At 41.5% G+C, this 18,918-nt stretch overlaps 3 protein-coding genes across 3 annotated transcripts; 1 reads left to right on the forward strand and 2 right to left on the reverse strand.

Annotated features, from left to right (window-relative positions):
* Nucleotides 1-3,306: 3,306 nt before the first annotated feature.
* LOC148733075 (uncharacterized) lies at nucleotides 3,307-5,551 on the reverse strand. Its single transcript, XM_088757952.1, has 2 exons — nucleotides 5,456-5,551; nucleotides 3,307-4,150 (listed from the first exon to the last, which is right to left on the reverse strand). The coding sequence occupies exon 2, from the start codon at nucleotides 4,135-4,137 to the stop codon at nucleotides 3,307-3,309; it is 831 nt and encodes a 276-aa protein (XP_088614078.1). The 5' UTR covers nucleotides 4,138-4,150; nucleotides 5,456-5,551.
* Nucleotides 5,552-7,201: 1,650 nt separating this feature from the next.
* Nucleotides 7,202-8,752, forward strand: LOC148733076 (uncharacterized). The gene has a single exon (XM_088757953.1). The coding sequence runs from the start codon at nucleotides 7,202-7,204 to the stop codon at nucleotides 8,750-8,752; it is 1,551 nt and encodes a 516-aa protein (XP_088614079.1).
* Nucleotides 8,753-13,020: 4,268 nt separating this feature from the next.
* Nucleotides 13,021-17,879, reverse strand: LOC148733077 (neurexin-4-like). Its single transcript, XM_088758191.1, has 4 exons — nucleotides 17,360-17,879; nucleotides 16,739-16,992; nucleotides 16,260-16,371; nucleotides 13,021-15,123 (listed from the first exon to the last, which is right to left on the reverse strand). The coding sequence occupies exons 1-4, from the start codon at nucleotides 17,457-17,459 to the stop codon at nucleotides 14,513-14,515; spliced, it is 1,077 nt and encodes a 358-aa protein (XP_088614317.1). The 5' UTR covers nucleotides 17,460-17,879; the 3' UTR covers nucleotides 13,021-14,512.
* Between the last annotated feature and the right edge of the window lie 1,039 nt (nucleotides 17,880-18,918).

Consider the following 18,918-nt stretch of genomic DNA (forward strand, 5'->3'; position numbering starts at 1 on the left):
TTTCGCAGTTAATTACCCATTCAATATCGCTTCCGAGGTGAATTTTTCCAGAATAAGAATATGAAATCTCCATGTCTGGAAGCTGAGGGGGAAATTAAGGTTCTAGGCTTCTGAAGTGAAGAAATAATCGCTTAAATTTAGATCACGACGATCCAGTTCGATATTATGCTGTTCTCACAAAGGTCCGCACAAAAGAGAAGACCGCTGATAGCTTGTGCCGTACGTTGTGTCGTATGATTTTGTTCTATCCCAATTTACACCTCAACGTAATATCTGGGAAGAAAATTGTAGCTGAAATGAATAAATGCTTTCAAGCTGGAGTTTGATATGATATAATTAATAAATTAATTTCAAATGTCCTGAGCTTGCTTCTCTCGGTTCCGCGTCGATTGTGTCCACAGACCAGCAACTTGTCAATAGCCAGAGAAATCGGCTACAAACATGATAAAAATTTTGACACATGCTTGGTATCAACAGATGTTATAAGTGTTGCTTCTGGTATATCTTCAATCTTTTTTATAAAACAATATCACTGATTGCGACAAGCTGAACACACTTATCCCTGTTTTCGATAAAGATGGTTTTGACTTGAAGAGCAAGGCTCAGTACGATGCCTATATCGTGTATCAGACACTGCTTGACACGTCGTCAAAATAGGTACTATCTTTCACTGATTTAGTTCTGAATTCTAAGTGAGTAAAGCACGACAGAATTTAATGTCACAGATATCATAAGCTTTGAGTATTACACTATAACAACGCCGTCAGAACTTGATATCGGAACTAAAGGAAGTTTGTACCTGTAGACAATATTCTACACTTTCAGCAACTGTATAGGACATTGTTTACATAAGTCTACTGTGAAACACACGGACAATCCTTAATCACGTCGGACAGTTTGTCTACGAGGATCTGCTTTTTGTCTCTCAGTTTTACAGGGATCTCAAAATGACTGCAGATGGCTCGCAACAAAACCACATTGAATTTCTGAAGTGTGTTACTGTGGTAACGTTCACAGAGGTCATACGTGTCGTAGCAGATTGGATGCGAGACTTTGATCTCTTTGTTAACTTTGTCTACCAGATCTTGTCTCTCGGAATTCTCCTGGACGCATTGGACATCTTCCTGCTCGTCCAGCGATATCCCGATCACACCCTGATCTTTGCGTCGCATTGCTGCTAGCCAGGAGAAAAAGCTCTGAACTTGGCTCTTTGTCAGTCACTGTTCTCCAGTGAACAAACGTGCATTTGATTCATTTTTCGCATTTCGCATGTCCACTGCAACTTGGGCGGGGTCTGCCTTTCGCCCAGTTCTTTCTCCAAGTGTAAACCGTGCCGTTAGGTATTCTTTTACATTCTCTGAAAATCTAACACTGCCCCTCGGTTTGCTTACGGCCCATCCTGTTCGTAGAGGCGAGGGGGGCGAAGTATCCCCAGGAGAAGTGAGTGGTATACTGGAATCCGACGAACAGCTCAGACACTCGATACCAGCGGTATATATTGACGAGAACTTAAGGGCCCAGTCCCTTTTGATTGCAGCATACTGGCTTAACCTGCTGACTATATGCTTTCCAACGTCCAGGTGGAGCTCTAGTTGCGAAAACGTTTCGAACACTTCAACACACCCAAGCACAGAGCATTCAAACGATGGCGTTGTACTCTCTGTTTCCTTGCTGTCCTTTGAACGACGCTTGACAACACGCTTTTCAGGAGGATCATAAAACCCTTGGGATTCTATGGTTTGAAGGGACGTTTCACCTTGGTGCTTGATATAAATCACGTCATATGGGATATACTTCCCTTTACCGATGCCATAACATTTCCAAACTCTCAAGACTGGTATCTCCATATTCGAAGTTGTGGAAGCTACTGAAACGCTCCATCTTATTTATACAGAGATTGTTCTTTGATTCGTGGACTATGCTAACTGCAGCGGTTGTTCCCTTCACTGGGTGTTGCATGAATGCATCTCTCATGTCCACGGCAGTTAGAACATCGTGCCCTTCGTTGCAGTAAGCGCGAATAGAGGACTTCATTGGGCAGAGGATACGATCGCAAATGTCTTTACCAGACTGCGGCTCCGAGTAGTGATAACTATGAACTTCAACCCCAACTCCTTTTGCGACGTCTCTCACAGCGGTTACTAGGGAGCTGTTATGATAGCAACCGGCTTCATCTGACCTCAGATGAACTTTCTGCAGCAAAGGATTCTTGACTTTCAGCTGCTTTAGAAGATCTTCGAGAATTGACGTAACTGCATACCAGTCCTGAGTACACTGATCAAAGAGGTGAGCGTACGAGATGACTTCCGTCGTGTTAGACTGGCTTCGAGACACAACGCTACTAATGTGCCAACTTAACCCTGTTTTCCGTACCAGTCACTTTGCTTCTCTCTATAGCGCAGCTGCAGAAACTTCATGGCCCTATCTACAACAAGGAGACACGAAGTCTGGTCAAGCTTTGCGATGATATCTTGCTTCGCACATTCCTGATTCACGGACCTCATAATGTGAGCTTTCCACTGAACGATAGCCTCCGAAGATTTACAAGTCAATTTTTTGGTCCTCGCTGTAAAAAACTAAGTAATTTGGATATATCAACAAAGTTGAAATGGTAAATTGGCCACCGTAACGATTACAAAAGCTGACGTTTCAAGCGTTAACCCTTCGTCGGAGCGAATAGATGAATTGTGGGTTGTGTGTGCTTTTAAAGGCAGAAATGGAGCTACGTTATTGGTGGAAACATGGCAACGAGAAAAACAAGAATAAATTAGTGGAATGAAAAGCGTTCGCTTATCCCTGTGGGATTTAGACTGTCGGTTTGAAAGCTGAGCTTTTGTTCAAGATTTTTATGGCTTTCCGTGCTACCTAAGTGTAATAATTTGGATTATATTTATAAAAAACCAAGGTTTTTGTTATCCTTAACAATCTGTTGCATCTTCTGCAAAACGGAAGTAATTTCGTCGCATTGAGAGCAGAGAAGCGTGTGTTGATGTGAGCATTGTTCCCGGAAATCTGGATCGTTTGGATCGCGGAGACCAAAGTTACGACAGTGGTCGGGACATTCGCTCTCATCTTCCTGGCAGTGACCCTGAAAATAAGTTTTGAAGTACCTCTCACCCTCGCTGAGGGCTCTTCGCAGTTCGTCTGCCACGTTCTTTGCGAGCCCAATCTGATCAAGCTCTTCCACTATTCGGAGGAGTTGCGCGAACCCCGCCGACCCATCAGCTGCTGTGTTATCCAAGCCGCTAAGGGACTTCTGTTGAGAGGCTTCCCTTACCTCGAGGATGCGAAATAGGGTTGAACGGCTCAAAGTGGTTCAAAGTGCTCTTCTTTGCAGAACTGAAGGCTCTGCTTGACCATTGTTGACCTTGTGACTTTGCGAATGACATTTGGTATTGTGATCTTCTCGCCACTGCTGAGCCTCAGTTTCCTCGTACTAAATGACACGTCTTGATAAAAGTAGGGGCGGTTCGCGAAGTCTAAGAAATGGTCAAGCTTTATTGGTGGCAGTCGAACTCGATGACATGGGGACTTTTCGACCAAAGAACCCGGACCACATTCTCTTGCATGAGCTCTAGCGCGTCTAATTTGCCACTCGGTTAACTTTACGTATGGCTCGTGGATTTTCTGAAGCGTCTTCACTGGATATCGATACGCATACAGGCTAAGAATTTGGGTCTTCAAGGTACTCGTCATGGCATTGCTGTAGGCCTGCATCAACGGCACAAGGTTCATGTGGCTGGTCCCTTTATCGGGTGTGAAACAGGCCTGAAATAGCCCTTGTCCAGCCTTCGGCGCTATGACGTCACAAACGAGAGTACAAGCTTCAGTAGCCATGTCGATGCAAATCTCTTTCTCGTGTTCTTTTGCCTCCTCCCATGTACTTTTCAGCTGAAAGGTCAAGGGACTGACGCGACCACCACCGGTTGCTAGTGGGTTTAGTTTCTCCGTGGCATCTGTAAACGCCGACATTGCAAACTCGCTGATACTTTCAGCTGCCTCTTCGTCTCCAGAGCTCTGGCTGTCGGTCCCAGATCTACATCCTAGAGTCCAATCAGATGTAAAGGCATTCGCTTTCGGTCGAGGCGGCCTCGCGGCAAGCGTTGATGTGACCGTTGCAAGATTTATAGCTGTCATTCGTTTGGCGAGTCTGGGCGTTGAGAAAATCAAACAAAAATTAGAAGTCCTCCCGTCATGTGATTAACTGCATAGTGTGTCCACCACTGAAAATTTTTGAGGGCATTGTTGCGAAAGTAGAATTTAGTTCAACTTCGTAGGCAATACGCGCAAAAATTCCGTCCTGTTCACAATCAGCATCACCGCGTACAGTTGTATGGTACATTATCAACCATTTTCTCTTTTAAAGTCGTCCAATTTAAAGCCAAAACACTGTTTGTCATTTTTTCGAAAATTTTTCCCATTTTGGCCATGCACCAGTAAACATAATTTGCTTACTGCATTAGCAATGTTGCGCGAAATATTTTAGTGTGTGGCCACGCCGAGGAAAACAATTTTGCTTGATTGCAACATTTCCATTGAACATTTGTCCTTGAAAGTTCTCTAGGTGTCAATGCATATCATGGTCTGCTTTATTTATAGGATCTTGCAACAACGTCATGTTCTCCTCGAGTTTGATCTTGTGCAGCTTGTAACAAGATACACAGATTACTGAAAAGCACGAAATACAACAATAATGCAAAATGATAATAAGCAGAGTAATACTTATAGATAACAAATAATAACAGTTGCACTATGATCACGTTACCCCTGGGTACTCCCTTAAATTTCCATTGGGGGGGGGGTGTGCTACAAAGGTTGTTAAACTCGACTCTAGGGACTGAAAGGACGAAAATCGATGCCTCCTGGTTTCTATATCATTGACGCAAAAGGGTTTTGTGTAAATGTATAAACGCCAAAAACAGAAGGAATATTATCTTGCAACAGCGTAAACATTGGTGTCAAATAACTCTCCAAGTTTATTTGTCTGGTATTTCGCCTTGCGTGTATGACGTAAAAAGTGCTTTTGTAAACATGTAGATGTTGAGAGGTAAGGTAGGGCAGAAAAACCCAATATTTTACGCATTTTTCAGTACAGCTGCTGTTTCCCGATTATAAGCATAATTGACTAACGTCACAATTTTGTAGTGTTGGAAACTTTGGTTGTAGATTTCAAGTTTGCTTCAAAGCATTGTTACAAGTCGAAGTGAGATTTAAGTTATCAAGTTGCACTAGCTGCGACATGGCCTCTATGTGGAATGACGGTACGTATCTTGCGACGAAATCACAGCAGCTCTTTTGTTTTATACTCACTTGCGTGCGAGCTTTGACCCAGATACTGAGTTCTAACATTTACCGCACCTCAATATATGTGTAGATCTCATCTTAATTTAAACCGCGGTCCACATTTCAGGACAATACCTTATTGGTAAGCTATAATTTACATAATCATACTTACGGGAAACTGTTGGAACGAGTTCTGAAAAGATAGCATTAATTTCCCTTGACACGTCGAGATGAACTGCATTTCTAGTATTTAGCTGCTTTTTCCGGCCGTTGTGCAGAGGGTACTGGCAAGTGCGACGTCGTCGCCAGTTTTTACCCATGTTTCCTCTATGCTTTTCGCAGATTCAAAGTTTTTCAAGTTGATCGGAGGAAGGTCGTGTTGCAACCCTGACCTGTTAACGATAAGCTCATATTCTTGTACCTTTCCTCTAAGCTGACCTAAGAGACATGCTTGTAGATGATCATTGATGTCACCTCTACATTCTGAGAGCTTTATCAACCTCGCTGAAGACTCGCTACAGACTGAAGCCTTACTGGTTTCGAAAAAGCACTTGCATGCCATACTACACTTGCAGGCCTTCCAGAAAAATAAAGGGCCAGCGGGTTCACCCGCAATGGTCAATGCGGACCTCTGTGAAAACAGAACCACGGTTGTGCTCGATAGTGCAATCGTTCAACCTTAAATTCCAAATTTTAGCCCCCAAACCTCGACATATAGACTTGTGGAGTTCTATGACTGATTCTTGGAGAGAATGCAGCAGCGATCCAAAGTTTTAACAGGACATTAAGTGCGAAACATGGCTTTAGTTTTCGAGTTTAGCTCGCAACAACCAGTTAAAGAAGAGTGTCAATACACCCCGACCGCTGAAGTTTGGAGTTATTTGCTGGAGTTATCATTAAGTTCACCAGTTTGGGGAGCGAGGAACATCTGAAATCTCACATAAAGCCAAGGTGCGCCGAAAGTAACCTCTATTTATGACGAAATCTGCTCCAGTGGTTCGATGTTAGTGTAGGTGAAAAAATCGCGAATGTTCGTACATGTGCTGATTCAAACGGTCATAACTTTTGAAAACTCGAAAAGGTACAGGGGTTTTTGCATTTTTTCCCTATAAAGGTCTAAAAATTAACGGCTGTGTAGGATAGGGTTGTCAACTAGGTCCCAAATCCCAAAACTTAACGTCTAAATCAAGGTTATTTTCGGTCATCGGACGATGGAGATTTATAGGGGTCAGAATATGCTAAAATTCGCCTTTTCAGATATATTGAGAGGGCAAATTCTAACTTTCTTGGCAAACTAGAAAGGTTTTTAAGCAATGTGATATAAATTCGGTGGCTTAACTATGCGAATCAAATATTTTACAATGTTACAAAATACGCCTATTTTTCAATTTTCGAGACCTTGCGACGGTCCCAAGAGACTGGGAAACAATTATGGCCCCTAACGCAGTCAGAAAATTATTTCGAAACAAACCAAATCTAATTTAGTTCTTTCCTGAGTAAAGTCTTTCTGTTGACAGAGTTTCAGGCAAAATTATTTTTGACGCGAAAATGACCGGGTGGAAATAAGAGAGACAGCCTCTTAAAAAGTAAAGAAATAGATGAAAAATAGGAAACTACACAGAACAGCAATCATTTGCAACATTTAGATTCAAACTCACCACAACAAGGAAAAACTGATGTCACTCTGATTCCAAATAAGATAGAAATGATGAAAAGGAAAGTTGCGGCTGCAATCTTGAAATATACTGAAGAATTCATCTTTGTGGAAGCTGGTTTACGGCAAATACGATAGTATTTACCGGCAGTCAACACACGTGTGTAACCCGGCAGATGCTAAAATAAAGGACTGCTCTCACAGACACAAACTCTTGTCTATCCATTGAATACAACGTTACATGGTGTCAGGAGTGTCTCCATCATGCCTGAAAGCGACTCAGTAGCTAGGATCATGACAGCTAATATTCCCTTGCCACCTAAACTAGAGATGGATGGTTGTCTCTCTACCAACTGGAAACGATTCAAACGCAACTGGAGTAACTATGAGATTGCTTCACGACTTAACAAGGAGCCGAAAGAGCTTCGCGCTGCCACTCTTCTCACTTGTATAGGCCCCGCTGCCATGGAAGTGTTTGATGGATTTGAATTCAGCGAGGGAGAGGACGAAAATATCGACACCGTACTACAGAAATTTGAAGAATACTGTGTTGGAACAACCAACGAAATCTATGAACGCTACAAGTTCAACTCAAGGGTACAGGAAGACGGTGAGTCGATAGATGAATTTATTACTGCTTTACGCCGCTTAGCCAAAACGTGTAACTACGGAGCCCTAGCAGAACACAGGATACGAGACAGAATTGTAATAGAAATCCTCGATAGTGGCCTGCGAAAGAAACTACTAGAGTGCAAAGATCTCACGCTCAATTCCTGTGTCGATAAGTGTAGAGCGAGTGAATCCACGTCAAGGCAGGTTAGAGATATAGCCAGTAGCCAAGTAGACAATATTCACGAAATTAAAGCTCGAAAAGTAACCACAACAAGATCTAAACCAGGCACGTCAACACAACGCTATGATCGGAATGATAGGAATGTTCCAACTATAACTTGCAAATTCTGTGCCAAAACACATCTTCGACGAAAAGAAGAGTGCCCTGCATGGGGAAAAAAATGTAGCAACTGTGGTAAAATGAACCATTTTGCGATCAAATGCCCGCTTTCAAAAGCATCTCAGCGCGACTCCGTACACGCCATGGCTGCCACACAATATGCCCTGTCAGAACTAGATCGAGATGAAGATTACACGTTTGCCCTCGATGACCCTGTTGACAGCCACGTAGCCCGATCAACAACAAACTTCCCACGCAAACTCTACGCTCATTTGATAATCTACAACGAGGTCATCAAGTTTCAACTGGATTGCGGGGCGACGGTAAACATCATGCCATCTGACCTCTATACCAAAGCAACGAATGACAAGCAATTAAAAGATCTGAAAACAAGCACAAGGAAACTCTTTATGTTTAATCAGACCGAACTCCCCACTCTCGGCACGACTACTCTTCTCACTAAAAATCCTAAAAACGGCCAACTAACCGAGGTAGAATTCATCATTGTTAAAGAAGGTTTGAAACCTCTGCTCGGAGCCCCATCAATCCAGGAATTTAATCTCATGACTGTCAACACAGAGAACGTTCTGTCATTAAGCTCACTGTCACGCAATCACACCACACTCAACGATGTACTACAAAACTACAACGATGTATTTGAAGGGCAAGGGAAGCTGCATGATGAACTTCACCTAGAAATAGACAAAGAAACACCCCCAGTAAAGCTCCCAATAAGGAAGATTCCAGTAGCACTTCAGCAGCCACTCAAAGACGAATTACACCGCCTACTCAACATGGGAATCCTCACGAAAGTAAAGGTCCCCACAGACTGGATATCGGCAATGGTCGTAGCGCGCAAGTGAAATGGTAATATCCGCCTGTGTATCGACCCGAAACCGCTGAATCAAGCACTAAAGAGGAACCATTACCCTCTCCCAGTCATCGAAGACCTTCTACCTCGTCTGTCGGACGCTAAGATCTTTACTCTCGTTGATGCTAAAAATGGATTCTGGCACGTGCCTCTAGACCGTAAAAGTAGCCTGCTTACAACCTTCGCCACGCCCTGGGGTCGATATCGTTGGACCAGGATGCCATTCGGGATATCACCAGCTCCCGAAGAGTTCCAGCGTCGCTTAGACAACGCTCTGAAAGCCCTAGATGGGGTACAACCCATATACGACGATATTCTAGTCTTCGGCTGTGGAAACACTAAAGAGGAGGCTACAGCCGATCACGACCGCAAGCTGAACTCTCTTCTCCAACGCTGCAGAGATAAAGGGATCAAACTCAACAAAGAGAAGCTCAAGTATCGACAAGCAGAGGTCACCTTGATGGGCCATGTAATCTCTGCTGACGGCCTAAGACCGGACACAGCAAAGATTGATGCTGTTATAAACATGCCAACTCCACAGAATAAGCAAGATGTTCGCCGTCTCCTCGGCATGGTCAACTACCTACAAAAGTTCTCGCCGAATCTCTCCGATGCCACTTCTGATCTAAGGAACCTCCTCCAGGAAGACTTACTGTTCCACTGGGACCCACACGTCCACGGCGAGTCTCTCAACAGAGTAAAGCAACTACTAACGACTGCACCTTTGCTGAAATTCTTCAACCCCAAAGAAGAAGTTGAGTTGCAGTGCGATGCGTCGAAAAGGGGACTTGGGGCACGCCTGCTCCAAAAGGGGCAGCCCGTCGCCTATGCTTCCAGATATCTTACCACAGCAGAACAACATTACGCACAGATAGAAAAGGAAATGCTGGCCATCGACTTTGGAACACAAAAGTTTGACCAATACATATATGGCAGAAAGAAAAAGGTAGAGACTGATCACAAGCCTCTTGAATCTATACTCAAGAAGAGTATACTTAACGCTCCAAAACGCCTCCAAAGAATGATGACGAGGCTTCAGAGATACGACCTAGAAGTTACATATAAGAAGGGTTCACAGATGTACATGGCCGACACACTCAGTAGAGCGTACTTAACAACCACACCCCAAGAGGATGTCTCTGACGAAGACATACTCAAGCTAGATGACAGAATCAGCGAGGTCGAGGTTGATATCGAGAGTGTCAATGCTCTACAATTCCTATCCGCCTCAGACGAAACCATAGCCCGGATAAGAAAGACAAATGATGAAGACCATGACATGAATTCACTGAAGACAGTCATCAGACAAGGATGGCCAGACAACAAGGCAGCAGTACCCCACAGCCTTGCTACCTACTTCTCCTTCAGAGACGAACTTTCAATTCACGACGGCCTGATATTCAAAGGCGAAAGACTGGTAATCCCTTCTAGTGCTAGACTATTTGTTAAAGAAAGACTCCACGCAGGACACATTGGCATCCAAGGCTCTCTGCGTCGGGCCCGAGAACTTGTCTATTGGCCGGGTATGAATCAGGAAATTACAGACTTCATATCCAGATGTGAAGCATGCCACAACCATCCTCGGGATCAACCGAAAGAGCCACTGATATCACACGATGTCCCAGAAGTGCCATGGGCAAAAATCGGCTGCGACCTCTTTCAAACTGACCAGCTATCCTACCTCATCACAGTTGACTACTACTCAAACTTCTTTGAAGTGGATCGCCCACAAAACAAGAGAGCTAAAGAAGTCATCCTCAAACTCAAACAACACTTTGCCCGCCACGGCCTGCCAACTACCCTGATATCCGATAATGGCCCACCCTTTAACTCTACAGCTTTTGCCGACTTCGCCAAATGCTATGGCTTTGTCCACAACACAAGCACACCCGGTTTTGCACAGTCCAACGGGAAAGTCGAAAACGCAGTCAAGACAGCAAAGTCAATCATGATTAAGGCCATAGAGTCCCATAGTGACCCCCTGCTCGACTGGCGAAACACACCCACTGAAGGAATGGACAGCTCTCCTGCACAAAGACTCTTCAGTCGGAGGACCCGAACCCGACTACCTACTGCAACCTCGCTGCTGACGCCAGAAGTCCCTAAAGAAACCTTAGAAAAACTGCAGCGTCGCAAAGCAAAGCAAGGCTTCTACTTCAACGTCGGAACGAAGGAGCTACCAGAACTGCAGGTGGGCGACACCGTACGCATCAAACCTCTCCAACCAGCTAACGTCCATAAGCCCTGGGTCAAAGCAAAAGTCCAACACAAATCTGACATACGCAGCTACGAAGTCCGCACGGCAGACGGAAGACAGTACCGTCGCAACAGGAGACACCTTGTCTCCGTGAGAGAACCCGCCAATGAACCACTAACCCCCACAAGCGATAGTATCCCAGTGTCAGGACATAATTTGAGAGACAAACCCAGTCTCACCGAACCAGCCACACTCACTGACAAACAGAAAGCACCCACCACGCCCTTACCGGAGGCACCTGAAGTGCACCAGGGACACTATCAGACAAGGTCAGGACGAGTCAGCCAGCCACCCTCCTATTTGAAGGACTATCCAACCTAATCATTAACTGTCATGCAGACAAACTGCAAACCAGACTTTCTTTATTTCATATATCACCATTTGTTCCTGTTCGTTGAAACATCGATTATAGAAAATTATTAATTACCCAGTCTCTCTATCTGAGGAAGGGGGATGTGACGTTATATCCACGTGATTTCAATACATTAGCCATTGTAATACGATAGTATTTACCGGCAGTCAACACACGTGTGTAACCCGGCAGATGCTAAAATAAAGGACTGCTCCCACAGACACAAACTCTTGTCTATCCATTGAATACAACGTTACAAAAACCACATTATCTTGCAACACCTCCGCCGACGCAGCACTACGTACAGTTTCTATAGAAACTTACTCCTTTTATTCACTTGTCTAATTTGGTTCCCTGCCGACTTTTTATCGTTAACACTTCTTTAGAGCTGAGCAAAACATCATTTGAAGGCAGCTCTCTTGAGATAACCATGACTTTTTGAAGAACCCAAATATGATGACGCAGCCGGCTCCGACTGTAGTCCAGCAGGTAATGCTTGTTCAAAGCCGAAGCGTAAAAAATTTTTTGTGACAAGTTATCATTAAATTAGGGCATGTTATCTTGAAGTTCTTTGTATTTCTTGCCTAATAACACAAAGTCTTCTTCCCACATTGGGGCAGAACTTTAACTTCATTTCCAAGGTATTTGCTCAAAGGAATGCTTTCAGCTGTTCAATTAAGTTATTTCAAAATTAGAGCTTAACAGAATTATCGTATCATATCATAATTTATTACTTATAGAGCGAAAAATACATGTGGATATGATCTAATGCGCTATACAATAAGACTAAGCAGAATAAAATATGAAAACGAACTATAAAAGGCTAAGAATATACAATTTGACGGACTAAAAAATATGATAACGAACTATAAAAGCAAACATGAAAATGTCTGTCTGAAGAGAAGTGTTTTAAAACAATTAAGATCATTTACTGCTCTTATATTTGATGGAAATCTGTTCCAAACTTTAGAGGCAGACGCCATAAAGGATCTATCACCTAAAGTTTCCTAATGGTCATGGGTGGCAATAACTGTAGTTCGGACGGAGATCGTAACGTCATACGTCCGAATTATTGCTTAACATTAATTAGATCCGTAATGGAGTTTCTTTGTCATCCGATGCATAGTTCTAAAATTGCCTGTGATGAAAATGAATTCAAATGAATAAAAACAACGAGATCTATTCAAAATATAACAACAAGAGTTGATAGGGAAGGATAATTTTTTTGGTCCTTTTTCCATCGAGACCGATAGTCTTCTCAGTTCTCATAATGATGTTTAGGATCAAAGGAATAACTTAAAATTGATCTCTCTTGTAGGTAGAATTTATACACCGAAAGACAAGATGCAAATGTTAAAAGAATTTTCAGAAGTATCAGAAAAATAACCGTCACAGATGGGTATCAAAGCTTGGTTAACCAATGGCTCCCAAGATCTGCGTAATCTGTCACAAATGCATGATTACTATAAAAAAGCTGCAACCAGAATTAATCTCTTGCGATCAATTCGTCCTTTGATCGACCAAAAGTGTGCAGAATCGATCTATAACACTATGATCGCACCTATTTTTACCTATTGCGGAACACTTGGTCTTAGCTTTCCGGATTACCGAAAGGAAATGATAAAGAACATCGAACGACGAGGCTTTAAAGTTATTGGCAATAGTTCTTTTAATCCCCCATCCGTGAACAATTTGATCAAGCGTAAAAGCTGTTTGTTTGTTTTCGACTGTCTCCTGAATAATGTTTGCACACCCTTTAAGAACTACTTCGAAAGACTGGTTCATTCTAAGGCCACTAGGAATAACGGTATATCAGTGAAATTACCCAAAGTACGTTTAGAATTTGGTAAAAAGAGCTTCTATTACCAAGGAGCAAAGACTTTCAACAACCTGCCTGCTGAACTAAGGTCGTTAGATTCGAGACTGAAATTTAAGAACAAATTGCGAGATTATTTTAGTTAAACTCGATCTAAACGTGGTTATAGGTATCCTTTTTCAGAGCATTTTATTTTATTGTATGCTTTTCTAGACCTTAAGATCAATGATTATATCTTGTTAAGTTCTATTTTATTTATTTATTTATTATTTTGACAGGACCCCAAGGACAACAGTGTTACACACTGATGGGTTTTCAATCCTGTATAAAAATTCGTTATTATTATTATTATTATTATTATTATTATAGGTTTCAGTATGAATTAATACGTCCTGAAAGTTTATTATTTAATCAAAGCAATAGCAATATCCCCCCACCCACTTCAATGCGGCACCGAGAGTTTGATTAGTAAACTTGTTTTACTCAGCTTTTACAAATGTAAGTCATTACATATTTAATAATACAGCCAGTGTTATATAAAAAGCTAACAAGCTGCCTAACAACTCAATATTTTAGTGCGTTCAAGAACTCTTCAAAAAGATGCCAAATTACATGTCCTCCTCAATTATTTACAACTTTAAATCTACGGTGATATAAGAGTAATATTCGTGTCTTGAGTTCTACATCCAATAACTGAAATAAATGTTGCCACTAGATCTAGAATTATTCGAAACACCAATAGCACCACGTATTTACATAATGGGAGCTATATATTCAATAACACTAACCCAAGTCGAGTTTTGGTTATGAGTACACGCAGAAAACATTATACACCTCCATCATATAGAATTATCGAGATATGGTTTACTCGTAAACGAGTTCATAAATCGATCATTATTCTTAAAAAATTACAAGTGTAAATGGTTAAAATCACAGCATAGCTGGTCTTAACAGAATTCGTCGCAATCACCATGCAGAGGTTTTACACTAGCTCACGAAGCTACGATATCTTGACAGTTCAGTGATATATGTCGATCAATGTTTTGTCGAATTTATATTCTTTATACAGGTCCCCATTCAAACGAGCTTTGAGCTAAACTGAGCCAGCCAGGTTAAATACTGCCGGTTAATAAATAAATAAAATAACTGAATAGGGTACTGTGAGTTATTTTTCGCATTATCAAATCATCGTTGTGAAATATTGCCTCGCGAAATAATTTATAAAAATTAAATAAATAAACCATTCATAAGAATCAATGACTGTCTTGCAATAGTTGTCATAAGTTTTCTGTTAGACGGGACGATTTAAATTGGTTATTCATTACAATCAAGCGATTCCGTAACACTTAAACTTTCCCAATGTATGGTAACCCATCTCGTCTTCGTTTGCACCTGTACCTGTATCCCCAAACCTCAGCTGCTTAACTGGCAGATGTGTCTTGTTAGTAAGGAAACCACTATCTTGACGCCATACATTGTCATTCACATGACAGTTACAATTCTTTGATGGTTTTGCACATGATTTGTTGATTCCGCATGCGCACATGTCACTTTCAGGTGCTTCACCACTCCAGTAGGTCATTCTCTCAGAATCACGTGATAGCCAAAAGCCATCTTTCAATGTAGAACCACGGCACTCGTACTTAATGAACTGCTCACACTGCTGGGAAACGTTGATGAGACTCACCAGTTGAGATATGTTCGCTTCTTTGTAGAATATACTTCGCGAGTAGGACCCCGGGGCTTCATAACCATCCACCAAAGTCCTTTTTTCGCTGTCATGACTTATGACAGTCACACCAACTCCGTCTTTGTCAGTCATTTCACAGGTAACGAGGAAAGGCAGGAATCCTCCTTCACCATCAGGATCTATCAGACAGATTCCGCTTTTCGCTTTAGGATCGAGCCTCTTTAAGTCACTGCAAGATCTTGATAATACTGTGAAAAGAAATAAAGCCTTAGCGTGCGAAGCTGCCCAAGCCGTCTGAGGAAGGTTTTAGTTAAAAAGATCAAGAAAGATATCGACCAGCCATCTGAACTCTCACAGTTCCTCTCTACCCTTTGGAGTGTTCGTTAGTATCAGAAAACTGGGGAACATATCCCTGGGATGGGGGATTACGTATTATGAACTAGCAAGAGGGGCCATAGTGCACCCTATCTCGTAGGAACAAACTTGAGCCTGAAAAAGTTTCTCTTAAAGAGCCCATTTTATCGTTGCAAACGAATATGCTTTTTCTATGGACGGCGAAGTGATCGATTCAATAACTATCTCAGATTTGTAATGAATTATTATCTCTTGTCTCCAATTAAAGCACGATTAAGTCACGTTATTACATTGCTCACAGCGCCCGTGAGCAAGATAAAGCGAATCCTGTATTCTCATTGGCTGCTCGAGCGGGCAAGATGGGCCTATCTTGCCTGCTCGGAATTGCTCGTATTGATCCCGCGCTACAAAAACATGCAACTAGAACTACGTTTGTAATTCTTGGACAATTTCGGTGATGGAAACGCAAAGAGTGGCAGAGGATAGTCAAAGTAGTAGAACAGAAACGACTCTCGAGAGTTTGATGTGTTACAAACACAGTTGGCTTTCATATTCGGCTCTCGAAGTAAGCAAGTCATTCTTACTCTTAATAAAGCGAATTGATCTTTTTGCAATATAATAAATCCTTTTTTAACCAAGCTTGTTCGGTCAAGATGGCTGGATATTAGCCTCGCTCTTTTTTTGCATTTTTATGGACCTAAACTTTGTCTCGGTCCATAAAAATGCAGAACTGAGAACTCGGCAAACATCCAGCCATCTTAACCGCGAGTTTGGTTAATAAAGCAAATACATAGTCACGCAGCAGTGACAAATGCCAGCCGATTCTATTTGACATGCTCATCATTTTCAACTTGATTTCAAGCGCCTATGGAGGTTAAAACAACTTTCTTCGGGGTTTTAGCTAGGAGGACTTATAGGTAGATGACTTTTTGTGTCCATCAACAAAACTTTCTTCTGTTTTGAGAATATATGTTGATCACAGATCAGGGACAACTAAATTTTAAAAATCACAGAACTTTTTTTACAGTACCACTGCACTTTTCTCCAGCATATCCAGGAACACAAACACATCGAAACCCTTTGCTGGTAAAACCAACTTGGCAAGTTCCGTTATTGACACAAGGGCTGCTACTACATGGATTCTGTTCAAAAGGGAAAAAAACAACGCACTGATTAAAAAAGGAGAGAACATTTTTCTCATTTATTTATAGTCACCACACTAGAATAAAAATTTACAAGGAAACATGATAAACCACGTTGAATTACAATAGTGCTAATGGCCAGGCTTGTACATTTATAAGGTTAGTTTTCCTCCCAAAAGAACAAAAACTCTTATTAATGTACAACATCGAACAAGAAGTGCAGGTGCGAGGCCAGATTCAGATCAAGGTGGGGACGAAGAAGCAACAAATAAAAATTCTTGTCCAAAATTTTAAAGCGAAGAGCAAGTGTACGACTTTAAATTCTTCTGATTCTAAACAAAACTTTAAGTTTACGTGAAGCATTTACCTCAATCGCCAGGTAGTAAGCATCCACTTCTTCAAAGAAGGTTAGTTCACTTTTATCAACCGTGGCGTTATTCAACTCACAGTTGTACTTTCCTCCATCTAAAGGTTTCACATTTATGGAGACACAGTTTGGCTCCATATAACACATCGCGCGACAGCTCCCCTCACTAAGGACCTCACTACTCCTAATCACATGCCCCTTAATTGCCTTATTTGCTATCGGTTCTTCAAACAGGATGATGCGACACTGGTCCGCTGCAAAAATCAGATTAAAAAAAAAAGACAAAAAAAAATTAAAGAAAACTTACAACTAAGCTTTTAAACCACTGACGAAACGTCTGTAGTAGCCGTTGTTTATTCTTTTCTCTCGAACAATCAACAATGAACATTTGCAGGAGGTATTATTAATTTTGCCCCTTTAAAATACAGCATGGGCATGAATTATGACTCTCAATTTTTAGCCCAGAGTATACGGACGAAAGATAAAAAAGAGACGAGCCGATTAAAAAGAAAATGGAAATTCGCAAAGGATTTCTCGACGACGAGTCAAATAAGCGAAAGAAACCATTGCCTAATAAACAAAATTGCTAATATGGCATTGCTTCCAATGGTTTGTCCCTACCTGTGCAGCCTCCACAAAAGGCGAACACGATTCCGGAGAAAATGACAAAAACAGAGACGATTAACGGCGTCTCTCGGTCAAATTTATACAAAGACGCCATTTCAATCTTTTTTAAGGTTGAAATGAGGGTTTCAGCTTCCTTTCCACACCAATAATGACGTAATGACAACTAACAGACTGGCGGACAACTGATATTGTTTTGGTGAAGCCCCGCAAACACGTATGTAGAGTTCCTGTTTGTTCATTTGAATTAAAGTAGCCACTGGGTTATGGACAGATGTATGCACACCCACACTTAACCGCTTTGGTATTCATCTTCTCCTGATTCGAACTAGTTGATCGGTTTCAATTTTGATGCTACTCAAATAAGAGAAGATATGCGTTACGTTGCCTCGGTAAATTATCAATGAATTACTGGATCAAATTTCCTGTCGAGCACCTAGCTAGAACTTTCCTAAACGGAGTGGGTGACGAGTGGTATGGATGCTGAAACGCGATTATCACTTGTAAGACGGTTGAAAATTTTGCTTCATGGCTGTAAATTTCCTTTCCAAAGGAAAACGGCCTCCCACGATCGAAACAATCCATGTGATTATAATTTTTATTGCGTGCACGTTCGCATCCAAACATTTTACAAATACATGTCTTTCACATATGCCTTCGGGCTGAATGTCCTAAACATTGCAGTCTCAAGAAATTTTGAAAAGTGACTTTTTTCCATTTATCTCAATTTGTGTTAAGGTGTCATTTACAATGCTAGGAAAAAGCAACATGTTTGTTGCGCAGGGAAGTTCGACTCTTCAACTATTTTGCATCTTTTCATTAGACTCTTCAACCAAATGAAAGAAGCAGGTGATAAACAAATTGTGACCATCATTTTCAACGTAACTAACCTTGATATCTATTTGGAGGAACTGAAAACTACGAAATGTTGTCACAAAGTTGCTTTCAGAATAACGCAAAAAAAAATGAAAAAAAATAGACACCGACAGAACAACCACGACAAGATGGAAATACAACTCCAGGTAAAAAGCAGAGGAAAGAAACCGCAGTCACGATATCGAGCTCAAAGTTATATAGAGGAGACTTTTCTCAAAATGAAGATGCAAGAATAGTCGATTACAACGGTGTAGAAAGCAATAAACCAACTAAACTTCGTAAAACTACGACAGGTGTATACCAAAAAATATTTATCAAACTTCACATCACGGACAAAAATCTGCCATTTTCGAACAACAATTGAAGTCTGTGTTATTTCGTCAATTTTAAGAGGTTTTTGTAAACTGATCTATCATTCGCTCTTTTAACAGGTGAATAAACGGTCTTAGCAGGTGTAATTAAAGCGAGTCCAGAATTGGGTAAACCACTAAGCTTTACAGAATAACTTTCGCGCGATAAAAAATGAAACAGCATCCATGACAGGAGTATTTAAATCTTTGAATCTCAAGTTTCCAAGTTTCTCTAGCATATTTCTTCGCTGAAAACTTAGTGTTCCATTCAGCATTTTGTATCTTTTTTTTAATTTTTTCGTGAAATCGTTCTTTACCTATTTAACTCAG

The sequence above is a fragment of the Stylophora pistillata genome, chromosome 4, assembly GCF_964205215.1.
Source record: "Stylophora pistillata chromosome 4, jaStyPist1.2, whole genome shotgun sequence".
NCBI lineage: Eukaryota > Metazoa > Cnidaria > Anthozoa > Scleractinia > Pocilloporidae > Stylophora > Stylophora pistillata.

Coding starts and splice junctions, on each gene's coding strand:
- LOC148733075 (XM_088757952.1), bottom strand. CDS start 4,137: ATGACAGCTATAAATCTTGCAACGGTCACATCAACGCTTGCCGCGAGG.
- LOC148733076 (XM_088757953.1), top strand. CDS start 7,202: ATGCCTGAAAGCGACTCAGTAGCTAGGATCATGACAGCTAATATTCCC.
- LOC148733077 (XM_088758191.1), bottom strand. CDS start 17,459: ATGGCGTCTTTGTATAAATTTGACCGAGAGACGCCGTTAATCGTCTCT. Junction 16,372..16,738: donor CTTACTACCTGGCGATTGAG/GTAAATGCTTCA, acceptor CCTTTTGAACAG/AATCCATGTAGTAGCAGCCC. Junction 15,124..16,259: donor TGCTGGAGAAAAGTGCAGTG/GTACTGTAAAAA, acceptor TTCTTTTCACAG/TATTATCAAGATCTTGCAGT.